Source organism: Urocitellus parryii, chromosome 15 (genome assembly GCF_045843805.1).
Source record: "Urocitellus parryii isolate mUroPar1 chromosome 15, mUroPar1.hap1, whole genome shotgun sequence".
In the NCBI taxonomy this organism is placed as follows: Eukaryota; Metazoa; Chordata; class Mammalia; order Rodentia; family Sciuridae; genus Urocitellus; species Urocitellus parryii.
The window spans coordinates 53,213,263-53,233,005 of NC_135545.1; the positions used below are offsets into that span (position 1 = coordinate 53,213,263).

General features: G+C 38.8%; 1 protein-coding gene across 1 annotated transcript; it reads left to right on the forward strand.

Moving 5' to 3' along the window:
* The first annotated feature begins 33 nt into the window (after positions 1 to 33).
* Cenpn (centromere protein N) lies at positions 34 to 19,644 on the forward strand. The gene is made up of 12 exons (XM_026393003.2): positions 34 to 79; positions 1,413 to 1,506; positions 2,969 to 3,149; positions 6,874 to 6,919; positions 9,720 to 9,779; positions 10,047 to 10,123; positions 11,773 to 11,949; positions 13,565 to 13,666; positions 15,168 to 15,231; positions 16,296 to 16,408; positions 18,736 to 18,862; positions 19,057 to 19,644. The coding sequence occupies exons 2-12, from the start codon at positions 1,499 to 1,501 to the stop codon at positions 19,137 to 19,139; spliced, it is 1,038 nt and encodes a 345-aa protein (XP_026248788.2). The 5' UTR covers positions 34 to 79; positions 1,413 to 1,498; the 3' UTR covers positions 19,140 to 19,644.
* Positions 19,645 to 19,743: the final 99 nt, after the last annotated feature.

Sequence of the window (19,743 nt, forward strand, 5' to 3'; positions counted from 1 at the left end):
CGGCGGGAACTGCCATTGGTGGGTTTGAAGGCGCCTCGGCGGGCACCGCTGCTGAGCGGACTGCTGCAGATGTGGATCGGTAAGACAGCCCTGGAGGCCTGAGATCGGGCCGGAGGGTGGTAAGAGCCTCGGATAAGCCAGACCCCAGACCTCCAGGGAGCCTTTTCTGCGACTGCCGCACGTCCGAAGGCCCTGGTTTGGCTCTGGGTCTTGGGCAGGAGGTGGGGCCTTTGGATTGGGCTGAGGTAGAAGAGGGCGGGTGACCTCACTTCCGCCCGCCGTGGGGCGGGACCTTGCGTGAAGCGCAAATCTGCTTTCCAGCCGCGCTGAGGTCACGTGGCGGAAGACGCTGGGTTCAGCTGTGGGTTTCTAAGGTGCCTGGAGTTGAGATTTTGTTTTGGTGTTTAGTTCCCCTTCGCTTCCGTCGTTTTGTTCACGCAATCTCTCGTTTCACACGTATGCGCTCTGCTGCAGCAGTGCATGTGTACAGGAATGTTACTTAGGATCTTTTTCTGATCTATTTATTCCACAAATACAACTTAGGTACCTGCTCCATGTCGAACACTGTGCGAAAAGCACTAGGAAGTAGACAAATTTTAAAGGTCGTTTTGCTGGTGAGATTGTGTGATCTTTTTACCAGACTTCTTTAGAATGGCATTCTGCAAAATTGACCTAAGATTAAGAATCATCTGATGTGCTTCTTAAAAAATATTAAATCTCCAACCTTACTTACATGTGCCCTCCCCCAATTCTATTTAGTGGACCCCAGGCATCTTCATTTTTAAGAACCCTCCCAAGTGTTCCTAATAGGGGAAGCTGGTTTGATATTTCACTAACTGTTGAACCCAAATCCTTCCCAGGTTATATCTCAGGCATGTTGCTTAGGGATAGTGTCTAGTTATTTGTTCCACAAGTATTTATCCGGTACATGTGAGAAGGTTCTTGGACTGACTGGAATTACTGAATGGGCAGAAGCTGTTGTGCATTTTAATGTTATAGCTATGAATAAATAGGCATAGTGCCCTGGAGCATAATACAATATCATAGGTACAATAAAACAATATGGTTAATTTCAGATAGTACTGTAAAGACAATAAGCAATGGAAATGGGGAAATAATTTTGATTGGGTCCTCAGAACAAGTCTGCGGATAAACCATCCAAGCTGAGACCTGATATTGTGATACGGATCTCAGATGTTCCCCAAAGGTCCACATGCTAAAGGCTTGGTTGCCAGCCTAAGGCACTGTTGGCAGGTGGTGAAATCTTCAGGAGCTGAGGCCTGGGGACTCCAAGGAAATTGGGCTGAGGTAGAAGAGGGTGGGAACTCCTGAAAGCAAGTTAGGTCATTGGCAGGGGTGTCTTTACTGGGGGACTAGGATCCAGACACTCTCCCTCTCCATTTGCTTCCCAGCCTCCATGAGATGAAAAGATCTCTGGCAGACACTCCATGATGTCCTGTGCTGTCCCAGGCCCAGAGCCACGTGCCAAGCCCATGGAATGAAACCGTGAGCCAAAATGAATCTTTGCTTTTTATAAGTTGTTTATTTCAGGTATTTGTTACAGCAGAAGGAAGCTAACATACCTGATTTACAACAGGAAATCCCATGTATATTTGTGAATACAAAAAGAATCTTCTGGGCAGGGATAATTGCAGGTACAATGGCACATCACCAGAGGGGTCATTCTGTCTTGTAGGAACTAAGAGGCCAGTGTAGCTGGAACTCAGAAAGCTAAGAAAGCAAGGACCAGACAATACAGGACCTTAGAGATCATGGTGAACATTCTAGTATTGACCTTAATGGAGGGTGGTCCTCTATCTAGACAAGTCAACAAGTTAGACTTTTGTTTTTATAGTCCTAATTCTGTCCACACTGTTCCTTGAAGTCCATAGGCCTCAAGACTTTTGCATTTGTTCTTCTCTCATCCTAGAAGGCTCTTCCACTGGATGACTCACTCCCTGTCCTCCAAGGATTGCCTCAAATGTCATCACCTCTATATGGCCTAATTTTCTCTTTACTCACACCTCACTATTCTATTTTCTCCAGAGAATTTTCCTCTTTTAACATATTTTGTGATTTTCCTGTTGTCTCTGTGCTCAGTAGAATGGATGTTCCATGGGTGGTTTTTTTTTTTTTTTTTCCTGGCTAAAAATATAACTATCCCAATACTGAGAAATTCCTACCATACAGTGCTCAGAAATGGGTTACATGAGTCAGTGAATGAAAGAATGATTTACATATCCTTTCTATCAAAAGATCAGAGTACTCTAGCCAAGAAAGGAGCAATAGTGCTTTCTTAGTCTCTTTTGTGTTGCCATAACAAAATATCTGAGACTGCCTACTTTATAAAACAGAGAGGTTTGTTTAGCTCACAGTTTAGAGATTGAAAGTCCACCATAGAGTGGCCTCTGGTGAGAGCTACTTGGCTGCATCAGAGCATGGTGGAAGGCTTCATGGCAGCATGTATTAGAGGAAAGCAACACATACAGAAGAGAGATCAGATGGTTAGAGAAGCAGCAAGAGAGCAAGTGGGGAAAGCCAGACTCACTTTAGAACAACACACTCTCAAGGGAACTCATCCAGTCTGAGACCTGACCTGTTGCCATGAGAAGACATTCATCATTTCTGAAGATGTTGGCCCAGTGACCAATGTACCTTACATTAGGCCTCCACCTCTTGGAGATTCACCAACTCTCATTACTATTACATTGGGGATCAAACTTGCAGGATATGAACCCGTGGGGAAGAAACCTATTTTTATAAAACTCTAAGGTATATTTAATTACTTTTTTTAAAAAAGTTAAATCCTTTGTTTGCAGAGTGGCTAAAAGGGGAAAAACATTTGGATATTTGAGCTCCAAAGCAAAATCCTAGCTAGAAATATGATACTGAAAAATTCACGGTTTAGTTAAACTTGAATATTTGATTGGTACTTTGTTGTGCTCTTTTTGTTTCTGTTTTGTTGAAGTGCCAAAGAGATGGATGAGACTGTTGCTGAATTTATCAGGAGGACCATCTTGAAAATCCCCATGAATGAAATGATGACAATCTTAAAAGCCTGGGATTTTTTATCTGAAAACCAACTTCAGACCATAAACTTCCGGCAGAGAAAGGAATGTCTGGTTCAGGACTTGGTTGGGCTGTGTGAGGTAACAGTGTTTAAAAATCAGACTCAGGGCAGGGGCTGCAGCTTAACCATATAGCACTTGGCTGACCTGCAGGAAAAAAGGCTCAGCTTGAACAGCAGCATGCTGCTCCTTTCTTTCTTCCTTCCCTTAGAGTTGAAGAAACTGATTTTAAAACTTAAAAAGAATATTTACAAGTCATTAAGAAAGATTTATTATTTTGAAGCATAACTCTCCAAGGCCAGAAATAAAGGGAGACCCCAGGAGATAAGAGATGTCAACAAAATTTAGGATGCTGGAAAACAGAACAACAATATGAAAAATGAAAAGGTATTAGATCTAATGGATTTAGCAGTATATAAAAATTAATCAATATGTAAAAATTAATTATATTTCTCTATACCAGTAATAATAGTTGGATACTAGAATTCAAAAATACATGTGTATCTATGTTACCATCAAAAAGTATGAAATATTTAGGGAAATATTTAACAAGATGTATAGGAATAGAAACAATTCCTACAAATAGGAATAGAAACAAACCTACAAAATATTGCTAAAATAAATTAAAGAAGCCCTAAATAAATGAGAGAAAGACTGTAAGTCAGAAAACTGGATATTGTTGTCAGTTTTCCCCTGATTATTCTGAGAATCCCTTGGAATCCCAATCAGAATTATGCAGGGGGACTGGGATTGTGGCTCAGCGGTAGAGCACTCACCTAGCATGGGCAGGACCTGGGTTCGATCCTCAGCACCTTATTAAAAAAATAAAGGCATTGTGTTATGTCCATCTACACCTAAAAAATGAATATTTTTTAAAAATTATGCAGGCATTTTTATAGAAATTGTCAAGCTGATTCTGAAATCTGTATGTAAAAGCCAAAGACCCAGCTTAGCTAAAATAGAAAAAGATAAAAGTTGGAGAGCTAAGACTACCCAAATTCAAGATGACTGACAAACTTTAAGTCGACACATTTTTGATCCTGTCCATGCTTCCCTCTACCCTCTCCCATTCTCCCCTCTCTACCTCCAGACCAGCCTCTTTTCCCAGTCCCTGAGCCATCCTCTTCTACTCTTAGGTCATCTTGTTTTTGTTGTTGTTGTTATCTGATTCTTTATAAAGATTCAAAGAGTAATTCTGTGGATCCGAAGGACAGATCTTACATCTATGCCTTGAATAGCATCAGTACAATGAAGCACAGTACATATTAAATGATTATTTGGGATGAGGGATAATAACCAGCAGGCAAAGCTTGACTTTAGTGATCTAAAAGCCGAAATAATTATATGGCATTTTAAATCTCTCTCAATTCTGTATATACATTCATTGTGGTGTCATGACTCAATTACTTCATTGAAAAGATTCTCCCAACCCCCACCCCACAAAAAAAGACGGGGATCTAGTAATATGACCTACTAACTGAATAAAAACAAATTAATTCTTGGTCTAACAATTTGCAAATTTTTTCTAAAGTGGTGTTGTTTAACTTATATCTTTTACTAGTTATGTTTATGAAAAATTTAAACTAAAACATTGCCAAGAACTTTTAATTAAAGTACTATTGATCAGTTTAAAAAGAGTAATTTTGTGAAGAAGGGATGATCTTTTCAATAAATGGTGCTGCAGTAGTTGGATATTCATATATTTAAAAGAAAAAGGACTGAAGTTCTTTATATATATACATATATATATATATTTGTGTATATAAATATATATACACTTCGAAATGGATCTAAGACCTGAACGTAATACCTAAAAATCTTAAAACATGTAATAGAAAACAGGAGAAAAATCTTTGTGTCATTAGACTAGTCAAAGATTTCTTAGGTACAATGCCAGAAACAATTCAAAAAGAAAAAAAGTTGACAGACTACATGTTCCCAAAATTAATGACTTTTTCTTTGAATAGTATTGTTAAAAGAACTAAAGATAAGCCCACAGACTGGTGGAAACTATTTTTGAAATCATCTGATAAAAGTCTGTATCTACAGCATATAAAAAAATTCTAAAAACTCCAGCTGGGTGTGTAGCTCAGTGTTAGAGTACTTCTCCTCACACCCATGAGGCCCTAGGTTTAGTCCCCAGCACTGCAGGAATAAAAAATTTCTCAGGACTCCATAATAAGAAAATGACCCAATTTTTTAAATGGGCAAAAGATTTAATTCAACACATACTGTCCCATGAAGACTCATGGATGGCAAATGAGCATATGAAAAGATGTGCAAAGTCATTAATCTTTAGAAAAATGAAATTTAAAACCCTAAAATATCCCAACATATTGGAATTGCTAGAGTTTAAGGTTGATCATACTTCTATTGGTAGCTGATATATGGAGGAACTAGAACTGTCACACTGCTGGTGGGAGTACAAATGGTACAGCCATGGGGCTGGGGATGTGGCTCAAGCGGTAGCGCACTCGCCTGGCATGCGTGCGGCCCGGGTTCGATCCTCAGCACCACATACGAACAAAGATGTTGTGTCCGCCAAGAACTAAAAAAAATAAATGTTAAAATAACAAATGGTACAGCCACCGTGGAAATCAGTTTGGAAATTTCTTTAAAAGTTAAAGTGAATGCATACCATGGATTCAGCCATTCCACTCCTAGGCATTTATTTACTCAAGAGAAATGAAAACATGTCCACACAAATATATATACACTTATATAGCAGTGTTCATAATAGCCAAAATCTGGAAACAATTCAGATGTCCATCAGCAGATAAATAGATAAACAAATGATGATCAATCTATGCAGCAGAATACTAAGCAGTAAAAAAGAAATGAATCATTCATAGATGAACAAATATGGCTAGGTATCAAATCATTATGCTGAATAACAGCAGCCAGACAAAGCTGGGCACAGTGGCACACACCTGTAATCCCAGCTAGTCAGGAGACTGGAGCAAGAGCATCACAAGTTTGAAACTAGCATGGGCAACTTAGTGAGACAAAGAATAAACAGAGCTGGGCATGGAATCTAGTGGTGGAGCCTCTGGACTCAGTAACACACAAACGAGTACAGACATGTTAGAACTGGAGTCCATATGGAACTCCAGAAAATGCAAACAGATGTGTGGTGGCAAAGCAGATCAGTGGTGGTCTTAACCAGGGGTGGGAGTGAGAGGTGAGGAATGAGAAGGGTGGAAGGGGAGGATAAAAAAGACACCAAGAAAAAGGGCAAGGGGAGTAAAAAATATATATCAGGGGTTGGTGGATGTGTTCTCTGTCTAAATTGTGATGACATTTTTATGGGTATATTCATAAGTCCAAATTTACAAATTTTAAGCTTAAATATGTGCAGCTTAGTGTTGTTAATTATACCTTAATAAAGTTGATTTTTAAAAATCCATGACACCAAAAATAAACGAACAAAAAGTTAAAAGTGATACGGAGGGGGTAGAGTTGTAGCTCAGTGATAGAGCGCTTGCCCAGAACGTGTAAGGCACTGGGTTCGATCCTCAGCACTATATACAAATAAATAAAAAATAAAGGCATTGTGTCCATCTCCAACTGAAAATATGTATTTTTTTAAAAAGTGATAGAGGATAAATTCTGGGAGAATAGCTGTTAAGTGCCTGGACTACAACCAGAATCAGGTTTGTCTGTTGGTGAACAGAAGAAAGTGGATGAGAGACAGGTGGTCAGTGGAGTGTGGAGGGCATGCTGAGTCTGTTCTAACCTGTCCTAAAGTGTGCTTTAAGGAGGTAGCACCAAGCCTGTCTCATTTCCTGTTTATCCTCTTTTCCAGGAGAAGTGTGCAAGTATAGACGATGCAGCCCTTCTAGACATCATTTGTAAGTTTTGATGATTTGTATTTACTCAGCCAGTTTTATCAGAGGCAACTGTGTACATATGGATGCAGATTCTAGAGTCAAGGGAACCTGGTGTCCAGTCCTAACTCTGCCACTTACTTGTCTCGTACCCTTTTCCAAGTTGTATCACTTCTCTAAACCTCGACTTCTAAGTAAATGGAGCTGAGTAGTACCTACTTCAAGGACTGTCGTGAGAAATCAGTGAGAATGTGTGGGTTCCTGGCACAGAAACTGGCACATCATAAGCAAAAAATATTTGTTGGGCTTTATATTATTGTAGAATTTGAAAATGCATTTTTGAGAATTTGTTATTACACTGTAGCTTCTCACCTTTCTGCCCTTCTGTTTCTTGGATTTTGTTTTGAGAAATATGTTTTTGGTTTTGGTTTTGACTTTTTATGTGGGACCAAGAACGTGGACCACAGGGCCATATTCCTTGGCTCCATCACTGCCTCTCTGTGAGCACGGGTTGGGGGTGGGGGTGGGGGGAAGTGGCTAACATTCCTGTGTCTCAGTATTTCTACTTGACAAATCTGAATAGCAATGATAATATCACATAAGGTTGTAGTGAGGATTGCAAATAAGAGAGTGCACGACAAGTATTTAGAACAGGGCCTGGTATTTACTGGTTAGTTCTATGACAGGGAAGTGTATCATATGTCATCTTTATTAACACTTTGCTCCAACTGTGACATAACTGAATCTATTTAGAGTACTTGCCTCTGATTTTATTTGTCTCATTTCCGACAGTTGGATTCTAAGCCACAAATGTGTATCCACATAGTTCCCTTTTCTCGTGCATTTATTTAAATATTAAGCACTTACTGTGTATCAAGAAGTATGCTAGGCAGTGGTCAGCAGAACGGGTGACACTTCCTTAGATGCCTTAGTCAGTTGAAGAGAGAGGTTAAACAATTCACCAAAATACATACTAGGTTTATGAGAGAACAGTGGGACCCACTGTTCTGCAGGGGTTTAGGGAAACTTCCTGAGGTAACACTATTTAAGCTGTGATCCAAAGGATGAGTTAGCACTAACCAGGCAAAGGTGAGAAGGGAGGTTAAAGAGCAAGACAGGAAAGGGTAGAAACAAGAGAAAGTATACCTAGGAGCAGAGAGAAGGTGGGTAGTAAAAGCTCAGTGCTACAGGAGAAGGGTCCAGCTGGGTTCAAGGGTTCAGGGAGGGGAGTCTGTTAATAAAAATTGAGAGGCCTTTAGCCTATTCTGTATCCTAAGAATAATTCAAAGTCTTTGAAGGATTATGAGCAGGAAAGAAGTAGTTACAGCACAGAGACTAGAGAGGATGGAGAGGGCCGGTGGGAGTCTTTTGGAGAGGTACAAATGAGAGGATTGTGGCCTGGGTGAAGTGGTAGGGAGGCAACAGAGGGTTTGGTGGGGCAAGGAATACCAGGATTCAAACTGAAGGGGCTTTCAGGCAGCCTGAGGGGAGCGAGTGGAAGCACATATGTCTGCTCATGAGACTAGAGGAGAAGCCTAGAAGTTTCACCCGCAGGTGGATAACATTTGTCACAGAAGCCAAGGACTAGTCTAGCCTGTGTTCTCTTTCAATAAGAAATATTTTTCTTTGTATTTAAGTCCTTGCCATTCATTTCATGAACCTTTAGATACTGTTGTTTAATGGCATTAACAAATAATTTTTATTCCTATCGTTACACCCACCTTATTTAGAGACCAACTAGCAGACCATCTCAATTGTGAACCACAGGACCAAGGAAGAGTGTACTAGAAGAAAAAAGACCTTAGGGTGCTATCTCTTGAGCAGGCACTACAGTGTACCTGTTTACCCTTGCTTTAGACAAAAGCAGGTCATCAGTGGGAATTGTTAGGCCCATTGCCATAATGGGAGGGGAAGGCGGGCAAGGGGATATCCAGGCACCAAAAGAGAATCGATGCTGAACCCAAGAAAAGGGGAGAAAAGCAAGTGCCAGAAGCACTGTAAGGTGGGGCCCGGGAGTGCTGGTGCCCACACCCCTCTGTTTGGGATGGAGGAAGCCTGGTCTGGGTTGACACAGGGAGGTCAGTGCAGGGGTGGTCTAGGGCTGAACATGCTAACTCTCTAGGTTATTTCCCAAGTTTGCACTCCTAAAGACTACCTTGGCACATTCATCCCTTCCTTCTCAGATGCACACGGAAGGCTTTATGCCCCAGCGCTTAGATCTAGGACTAGAGTGTGAATGAGGCCCTCATTTCCATGAGAATCTAGCTGGGTAGACAAGTAGTATATAAATGAGTGCCTGAACTTGTAATATCAGGTAGTATGAGTGCCCTGGAAGGAACAAGGCAGGGTGAGTCCGTTCCTCTGTCACACAGAGAAATTCTGCATTATGTGGAGTGGATTTGTGTGGGTATAATAAATGCTCTAAGAATAAGTGATGGAACCGAACTGTATTATCTAGGTTGGTTTGAATTGATAATTAGGATCTATTTATGTTTAAATTAAATTTAATTGGGCTGGGGATGTGGCTCAAGGGGTAATGTACTCACCTGGCATGCGTGGGGCACTGGGTTCGATCCTCAGCACCACATAAAAATAAAATAAAGATGTTGAGTCCACCGAAAACTGAAAAATAAATATTAAAAATTCTCTCTCTCTCTCTTAAAAAAAATTAAATTTAATCCATATAAAAGTTTATTTTGGATAAGAATCACTCAACTTGTGAATTACAATTTTTTCCTTCAGTCATATTATTGAAAATATGTATTTATAAGCACATTAGTTCAAAGTCCTAAGATACAATATAAATAAGCCCTTCTTTTCTCAGATACTCAAGTACATCGGCACCAAAAAGTTTGGGATGTTTTTCAGATGAGTAAAGCACCAGGTAATATTTTCTATTTTAAATTGAACATTTGGGTTTGATAGCTTGACAATTTAAGATGAACAGCAGTGTGTCCTCTTAACTTTCTTTTGAAATGAGGAGACTGCGACACTTAACACCCGGTGGTACCATGTCACGGGTAGTGGAAGCCCCTGTGTGATCTGATCATTCTTGCTCTGAGTCTGCACAAGATGCTTAGCTTTGGGGTCCTTTGCAAATATTTTTTTTAATACATTGTAATTCCCTTAATTTTTCTTTTCACTTTGATAGATGAAGATGTTGACCTTTTTGACATGGAACAATTCAAACGTTCTTTTAAGAAAATTCTTCAGAGAGCATTAAAAAATGTAAGCATAAAATTCAGTTTAATGACATCTCTGCTACTGTCTTGGGTTTTTTTTTTTTTTTTTTTTTTTTTTTTTTTTTTTTGTAAGAAACTGAATTAGTCATGTTCCACAATGTTTTACTCTGTATCAAAGACAAACACTTTAGGTAGTTTTTAAATTCCCCTCATCTGTGCATTCAGGGCCTGATGCTTCTTTCTCTGGAGCAGTGCCATCCAAAAGAACTGCAGTGATGAAATCTTCTCTGTCACCATTGTCCAGTACAGTAGCTAGTAGCTACACAAAGCTGCTAGGCACTCGAGATATGGCTACTATGGCTGAGCAACTGAACATTTCATCTTGTGAAACTTTAATGAATTTCCTTTAAATAATCCCATGTGTGGCTAATGGCTCTGTTACTGGTCAGCACAACTCTGGAGCACCCTTGATTTTACAGACATTGTTGCTTTTGTAATGGGAAGCAAAGAAGCTCTCCAGTGTTAAGACCCCCTTCTATTCTAGCTGACAGAGGTCCACTGAGCTGCCAAGGGAGCCAACCAAGGTTTGCACCTCCACACCCAGGATGGGAGAACTCCTTGTCTCCTGCACCAAGGGGATTTGGGAAAGCAGCCAGATTCAAGGGGGCAGAGTTTGCTAGCACCAGCAGCCACCATGTAACAACTTGTTTTTCCTGTAGTAAGATCTGCAAGAGAGGAACAGAGCAGGCAAGCCATGTGTACCTGTCTTGAGTTCCTCCTTTCCAGGCTCAGCCCAAGGGGAAGTTGACTAGGGCAAGCTGATGAACTGGGAGTGGGCTATTAAATTCCAGTCCAGCTGGTAATCTTATTTCCAAGTTTACTTATCTACACCTGAAAACCAAGTAGAACTTCTTATATTCTTGTCATTTAACATTCCTCCTTAAGTACTTTTTAGCTTCTGAACTAAATGTGTAAGAGCCATTACTACATAGAAATCTTACTACCCAGCTTTATAGTGTGCACTAGGTCTGTGCTATCTCATTTGTAAAATTGTCTTTATAAACCTTTATATGTGGAACACCACTTTCAGGACAACTCCAAGAAATTATGGAAAAATTGCAATGTCAGGCTGGTATAAAGCTTAGTTGTAGAGCTTGCATGGTATGTATGAGTCCCTGGATTCTGTTCCCAGCACCACAAAACCAAGGGAAGGAAGAAGGGAAAAAATTAAAATGTCATATCCTTATTGTAGGATTTTAAGAAATATTTTCTTCCACAAGACTTTGCAAGATATAAATGTGTCTTACTAAAACAATCAAAATGTTTTCCCAAGGATTCCCAAAATACTTTCATAAGTAGGAGAAAAATTACCAGGCCTCAAAAAAAAAAAAAAAAAATCCATCCCCCCACAGGAATGGGGATTGAACCCAAAGGCACTCTACCACTGACCTGTAGGTATGTATACCCAGCCTCTTTTTCAGATTTTAAGGCAATCTCACCAAATGGCTGAGGCAGGCCTCTGATTTAATCCTCCTGCATCAGCCTCCCAAATCACTGGGACTTCAGGCATGCACCACTGTACCTAGTATCAACCTGCATGCCAAATTAGTAATATTATTTGCTCCTAAAAAAACATCTGTAGTTGGTGCCACATAAGATTTAACCAAGAAACTTAAGAAATCTTTTCTCAATAAGGTGACAATCAGCTTCAGAGATGCTGAGGAGAATGCAATCTGGATCCGAGTTGCCTGGGGAACACAGTGTACAAAGCCAAACCAATACAAACCTACATATGTGGTGCATTACCCCCAGACTCCCTACGCCTTCACCTCCTCCTCCAAGCTGAAGAGCATTATGCCCCTTCTGGGTCAGGTATGGAACAGATTACTATTAGCTGTAACCTTCTATTATCCTCATCTCAAAGTCTGTATGGATTTAAACCACTCAATAAGCATTTGATATAGAATACTGCATTTAATTCCATTCTAAAATAAGGAGCAGAAAAGCATTTTTATCTACAAGTAGAAATGTGGCATCAGGTATTAGTTTGGAATTAAAGAAGAAATACATGCTTAATGTAAAAAACAAATACAATCAACACTAAAAAGTCTTTAAAACTTCAATACCCCCTTAATTCCCATTTATCCAAAATAACATTAGTTTTCTGTTTCATTTCAAAAGATGTTTTATTACAAAAGCCAGGGTGGTACATGTGGTTCTGTAATTTGTGTTCTAACTTAACAGAACATTTCCATATGGTTACATACAGTGATTTTTTTTTCTGATTGTACAATGTGTCTACTAAGGACCATTATTGACATTTATAATCATTGTCCCCATATTTTGTGCATAAGAAGATTGCTGTGACCTAAGATGCAGCTTTTGTCTAGAGCATCCCACTCTTTGTGGTTCTGCATTGCATATTACGGAATTTTTCACGTCTTTCCCCAAAATGAGCCACCCCTAAATTGGCCTGGCAACTGCTACTGCCCCTTTTAGCATTCATAACTACCATAGCACCTCCCATTGTTCTAGAGCTCCCACTTCATCTGGTTGGAAGGCAGCAACTCCATCATCCTGACTGCTTCGTCTCCTTGTACACCCGAGTCTGGCAGAGCAAAGTGGAGTACTACCCACTAGACTGTCATGGAACCCAAAAGCCGTAGGCAATACAGGATATATTGCCTGTCACTTAAGATCCTTGGTGGTTTATTGGACAGCAGATGGACACCTGCTTGCTTTTATTCTCTCTAACACTTAATTCTACTTCTTTACATTTGGGGTTTCTTCATTCAGGATACATAGTGGACAATCATCCACTTACAGCCAGGTGAGTGCACCCTGCTACAAGTAATTTAAATATCACCCCAAAGGATAATGTTCAGGGCTGGGGTTGTGGCTTAGTGGTAGAGCACTCGCCTTGCTCATGCGAGACCCTGGGTTCGATCCTCAGCACCATATAAAAATAAATAAAGGTATTGTGTCCAACCACAACTAAAAAATAAATATCTTAAAAAAAGGATAATATTCATTCTTACTGTGTATCTTAAGACAAACTTATCTCTACCTTCTAGACCAGGTAAATTACCTTATTCAAGTAATTCTGTTTCAGTCTTCTAACTTGTTTTCCAAGTGACAGGAAGCTCTTGTAAACTGCATTTAATACACAGCTTTTTCTTTAGTGGTTCTCCTAAAATATTTTTATTTTTGCATGAGAATCTCTTGTAGCATTGGATGACTAATATTCTAAAACGTTTGAGTATTTTTCATTTTAAGTCTGAACAGGATAAATAGGATCATGTTTCTAAAACTGCCTGCCCGTATGAGAATCTTTAATGCCAGTGACCACATTTTTGTTTAAACTGACCATTTCTTTTCACTTTTTAGTGGAAACTGTTCACTGATTGTAGCCTCTATATTTAACCTTGACAAATATTATAAACACGGCAACAGTAATCCTAATAGCATTGCTCATTTTCAATCCAAGGCACTGACAGTTGCTAGCAAACACCATCAGATTGTGAAAATGGATCTGAGAAGCCGACATCTGGACTCTCTCAAGGCTATTGTTTTTAAACAGTATGATCAGGTAAGCCAATCAGCAACTCCATTTTTAATGTTGAATCACGTTAGAAACAGAATCAATGTGCAGGTGGGATTCCACCTGCAACAGATCACTTTATAAATTAATGAAATGGAGAACACTTTCAGTTAGTTAACGTGAACAAAAACAAAATAATTTCTCACTATCATCTTTTTATTATTGTATAAATTTATTGTATCATGTTTTATGTCACTCATTTGTCATTGGAGTCTGTTAGATCCCAGTTTCCAAATCAGCCATTCTGATTAGAATTTATTTTCTCTTTAGAGTAACTTGATGCTGTCTTTTGAAGCTAAATATATTACTCTCATGCAAAATCGAAACATAATTTTTGTTTTACCAGTTAAGCAGGTGACATGGGTTGAAATTAAAGGGAAAGCATGGATTTATCGAGTCCCATGTTGATTTATTTGTTAAAATTATTTAAATATGTGGTTGTTCCTTAATGACAAAGATGGATCTGTCCTTACTCACAGGCTCTGGGATTTTCCTGTGTGTGTGGCAAATGTTTGCTGGTGTGTAGGGGGTGGTCAATGCTCTATGTGTCTTTGAGTCCTTACAGATGTTATCTTTGTGTGTTCTCATCTGTTCTTGGTAGAAAGAAGTGATGGCTCTGCAAGTCTCTCTTTAAAGAAGAAAATCCAATGTGAAGAAGTGTAGAATTTTCTCTCCCAGCTGTCCCCCCTCCTCCCACCAAATTGATACCAATTGTTCTGTTATGACAGTTTGATTCCTAAGGAAATTCACATATTCGAATATTAATTATAAAAACAGTGGCTTCGGTAGGGAAAGATGAGAGGAGAGCTTCTAGAGATTCACACTCATAGTAGGACAGTTATTTTCACAAATGGGATCTCGGTAAATTTGTTAGGGTTATGAAGAGAGTTGGAAAGCTAAAACGTCAGTGTCTCTGTTTTCTTAGCTTCTGCACTCACACTGAAAATTGAGATTACAATGCAATGTAATATGAGAAATAAAAAACAAAACACAGAAAGATGGAAACAAGTCAGATAATACCTGTACTTCTTCCAAATTCACTTTTATTTATTTATTTTTTTTAAAGAGAGAGTGAGAGAGGAGGGGGAGAGAGAGAGAGAGAGGGAGGGAATTTTTAATATTTATTTTCTAGTTCTCGGCGGACACAACATCTTTGTTGGTATGTGGTGCTGAGGATCGAACCCGGGCCGCACGCATGCAAGGCAAGCGTGCTACCGCTTGAGCCACATCCTCAGCCCCCCAAATTCACTTTTATGATCACAAATTACAGAGTTCCTCAAACAAGACAGCCAAGCTGCAGGCCCCACCAGATAATCTGCCAGCATCCTATATTAGGGGCAGTGCTTAGCTCAGCCAGGAAGTAGCCTCAGATGTCCTTTTGTTGAAAAAAAATAAGATTTAGCATACATTCACATATTAAATCCAATTAATATCTTTACTTTAAGGTTTAAAATTAGATAAATATTCTTTATTTCTCCCCTCCCTCTAGACCTTTGAAAATCACAACTCTACAACACCTCTACAGGAAAGATGCCTGGGACTAGATGTAAATAGTATGTATGTTTTCATATGAAACTGAAATTTGGAAGTGCATTATTCCCTTTTCAGATTTTTGTTAGTAATGACACATGTACTCAGATTCTGATTCAAAACTATTTATTGCTTTCAGAAAAACTGAAAATTAAATATTTGTTGAAAGAAGAAAGGCAAGCTACCATATGTCTCCTTATGAATTTCCTAGAATGATATCTAATAACAAAAACAACAGCTAACTAATAGTTGTTGAGCTTTTCTTTTTGTGTCCAGCACAATACCAAGATGTTTATCTGTATTATTTCCTCAGTCTCCACAGTAGTTCCATCAACAAGTGCTATTCATTGGGAAACTTGGGTTTCAGAACATCTTAGTAATTCCAGGCAAAGCACATAGGTAGGAAGTGGCAGAGCCAGACGTAATCCCAGGCCTGAATGACTGTGAGCCCACAATCCCAGTGTACTGGTTTGAGAACGTCAGAGTAGTGACTGTACTGATACTTTTAGATGGCCTATGTCTCCCTAGAAAACCTGACAGAAAAGAATATGTAGCTAATAAGGTAGACCCCGAAGTTCACAAAAGTGCCTGGTGTAATATGAAGTTTTAAAAATTGCTTACTTTCCCATCTCCTATGCTATGGTGAATTAGTAATAAATAGAAACAATATAGCTGTTGCAAGCCAACATGTTTATAACTTTCCAGTGGCATAGGAAGTGCTATTGATTTCATGTTAGCAAAAAAGCAGAATGCAAAACTGTATTTTATAACCCCGGCTTCAAAAAAATACACAGACACACACACACACACACATACGCACAATCTTTTTATTCATTGTGAAAAGAACTGGGCTAAAATATTAACTGTATTTATCTCTTGTTGGTAGAATTACTGGTATTTTAATTCTCTTTAATCAGCCTGTAATTTCCAAGTGTCCTACATAATAATTTATTATAATCAAGAAAAGGAACAGGCAACATTATTTTAAGTTATATGAATAGCTTGAAAATTAGGAATATAAAGAGAATACTATAAGGATGAAGTATATTCCTAATGGCTGTTTTAATTTAAAATCCTGCACCTACAGTGGATTCAAGGATCATTCATGAAAACAAGGTAGAAAACGAGAGAGTCCAAAGAATAACTCAAGAATCTTTTGGAGACTATCCTCAACCACAACTAGAATTTGCACAATATAAGGTAGGATGTTGCCATAAACATTACCTGCAACTTGTTGGCATTTTTTAAAGAGGAAAAAAACCTTTTTAATGTGGAAAAAAACAAATTTAAATGTTTCATTTTCATTGTTCACCTTAATTTTGTATAATAAATATAAGTTAAATAGATCTCTTTATTATAAGTTTCTGTGTTCATAAAGGAAACCTTTTGAAATTCTGTATTTGCCTGTTCTCTTACATATTAATTCAGGTATGTATAACTGGCTCTGATCTCTATTGGGGGAACGAGGTTACACCTTCTAGCCCATCCACACCTAGAATAGTACTTGGCAAATTGGTGCTCATAAATACTTGTTAATAAAAAAGAAAGTGAATAAACAACTCATTATAGGGGCTGGGGATGTGGCTCAAGCGGTAGCGTGCTCGCCTGGCATGCGTGCGACCCGGGTTCGATCCTCAGCACCACATACCAACAAAAGATGTTGTGTCCGCCGAGAACTTAAAAAAAATAAATAAATAAATATTAAAAAAATTTTCTCTCTCTCTCCCTCTCTCTCTCTCTCTCTCTCTCTCTCTCTCTCTCCCTCCCTCCCTCCCTCTCTCCCTCTCTCCCTTCACTCTCTCTTTAAAAAAAAAAAAAAAAACAACTCATTATATAGCCTTGCTGGCATTACATAGTGATACTGCAAATGTAGCTTATTCCAGAAGTGTGTTGCTACCTACCACAAGGGCCAGAGAGGGGATATAGGTGTTTAATGCAAGCCCATTGCCACCATTAGGAAAACTTAAAGGTTTCTATCATGATCACCCCATTCTGAGTCTATGTTCATATTCATATCATCTTCTGTGCTCCAAAAAAAATTATTTCTATTTGGCATTCTTGCAGCTGCAAGACACACTTAAAATCTGCTTTGAACCTACTCACTTAGGTCCAAAGCCTATTTGGTTTGATTTTTTTTAGTGAGAGAACTTGATTGAAACTTTTTAAGTAGGGTTCCCTTAACGACAGGTTTTAACCAATGTCCTTTAAAGAGCTTGTAATCCAGGACAGTGGGGTTCTCAGTGTGTGGTCCCCAGACTGACAGGATCAGTATTACCTGGAAATGGATAAGTGGCGTAGATTCCTGGCACCATTCCACTTCTAGGTTAGGGGAGTCAGCAATTTGTTTTCACAAGCCCTCTACTGATTTTGCACATTAAAGCTGAAGAGCAGTTGGTCTAGGATATAAAGATTTGATTCACAAACTTCCTTTTATACACATCTTAGAGCTCTAAAGTCTAAGTACACGTTTATTCTCACATGCTACTAGTTTTTTTGTACCCTTTCTATTTTGAAAAACAGAAAATTGGCAGTAATACTACAGTGAATATCCATTTCTTCTTCATTTTAATTCATCAGTTGTTACATTTTGCCACACTTTTTATTCTGAACCATTTGAATTTGTTGCAGATATTATTGATCCCCCAAATATTTCAGATTATTATCTCTAAATACTAAAATACTAAAAATCACTTTAAGTTAAATGAATAGTTGAAATTTAAGTACCTATTGAAGTAGCAAAACTTAGATATTTCTGTATGGTAGTGGTATTGAGGTTCAGTTTTTTTAAAGACTTCTTCCAGATCTCTTAGATACATGCTGACAGAATTCTATAGTGTCTTGGATTTACATCAAAACAGTGCAGTGGGGGTGGGCAGTGGGGAGTGGAAGATGGGATAACAGATGAAACCAGACTGGCCACAAGTTGATAATTGATTCAGCTGGGTCATGTGCACATGGGACCCATACTGTGCTTCTTACTTCTATACATGTTTTACATCTTCCTTAGTAAGAAATTGAAGTGTGTTGAAATGGTATATACAAAGGCAGCAGTAATTTTCCACTAAGAATTCAAACTGAAGGACGTGTGCAGGTGGAACCAAAGTGGAGCATTCCCTGTGCCGGGCCCTGTGCAGCTGTTATTCTGTGCTGGATGTCCTTAATCCTGCTGGGTGCTCGAATTTTTGCAGTTAGCAAAGTAAATGATCTCTCTCTCCATTGATTACTGTATTTCTTTCTTTTTTTTTTTCAAATAAGTGCCTTTTATTTTTATTTATTTATTTTTAGAGAGAGAGAGAGAGTTATTTATTTATTTTAGTTTTCAGTGGACACAACATCTTTGTTTGTATGTGGTGCTGAGGATCGAACTCCGGGCCTCAGGCAAGCCAGGCAAGCATGCTACTGCTTGAGCCACATCCCCAGCCCCTAATTACTGTATTTCTTGATGACAATAATTAAATATATAATCTGATTTCATACTTTTACCATTCTAACTGATAATTGTCATGTATAAATATATTTATTGATAGCTTGAAACGAAGTTCAAAAGTGACTTAAATGGGGGCATCTTGGCTGAGAGGAAAGAACCCCTCCGGTGCCTAATAAAATTCTCTAGCCCACATCTTTTGGAAGCATTGAAATCCTTAGCACCAGCTGGTGAGTGATCGATTTATTTTTATTTTACAGATTAGACCAATTAACAACAGACCTGCCTTTGATTTTTCTCTTATTGAATAATATTAATGGGGGAGAAATCATAATCCACCTTCTAATCTTGACCATTTTTAAAGTGACTTACATCTTTGCTCCTGTGATTATTATAACCTTTTTCTTTTTTATTTGTATTTCAGGTATTGCAGATGCACCACTTTCTCCACTGCTCACTTGCATACCAAACAAGGGGATGAATTATTTTAAAATCAGAGACAAATAAGCTGTATAAGGTTTTGTAAACCCAGGGGCTCCTTGGTGATGCTGTACAAGCATTCCAGTTAATGGCTAGATGGACAGCCTCTGGCAGTAATCTTTACTTTAGAAATTAATCCTTAGTATTGACAATGTAGAAGTGTTTCTATAATTTTGGGACTGATTCTTTCCTTCTTGTGCCTCCTCTCCCACTTTTCCTGCTAAATATAGCAGTTGTGGGCATTTGAGAGGTCACAGGATATGTATTGGGCTCTGGATTGACCTTGATAGCACAGAATGCTCTGAAGCCAAGCATATGGCACTGTGGTTGATCCTGTTGGCCTCATATATAGTGCCCTTTTCCCCACTCCTGCCTCTATTCAATCCTAGGAAGGACTAGTTCCTATTGTTCCTTTCTAGGGATCTTCTGTTAAGCCTTGATCACTTAAAAGGAACTATATCCAACTCGGAACTTCTAGAAGAATCATAAAATTAGTCCATTCAGAGAATAGAATTGGGTCTACTAATTGTTACTGGAGGAAGTTACATATCCAATGACTCATTTTTATAAAATAATTGTTTCATTGTAAATATGATACTTTTCATAATGCATTTTATCATACATGTAACAT

Bases quoted from the DNA above. Each gene is read 5' to 3' on its own strand.
- Cenpn (XM_026393003.2), top strand. The intron at 10,124-11,772 runs GTAAGCATAAAA...TTTCTCAATAAG, and splicing joins TTCAGAGAGCATTAAAAAAT to GTGACAATCAGCTTCAGAGA. The intron at 11,950-13,564 runs GTATGGAACAGA...TTTCAATCCAAG, and splicing joins TTATGCCCCTTCTGGGTCAG to GCACTGACAGTTGCTAGCAA.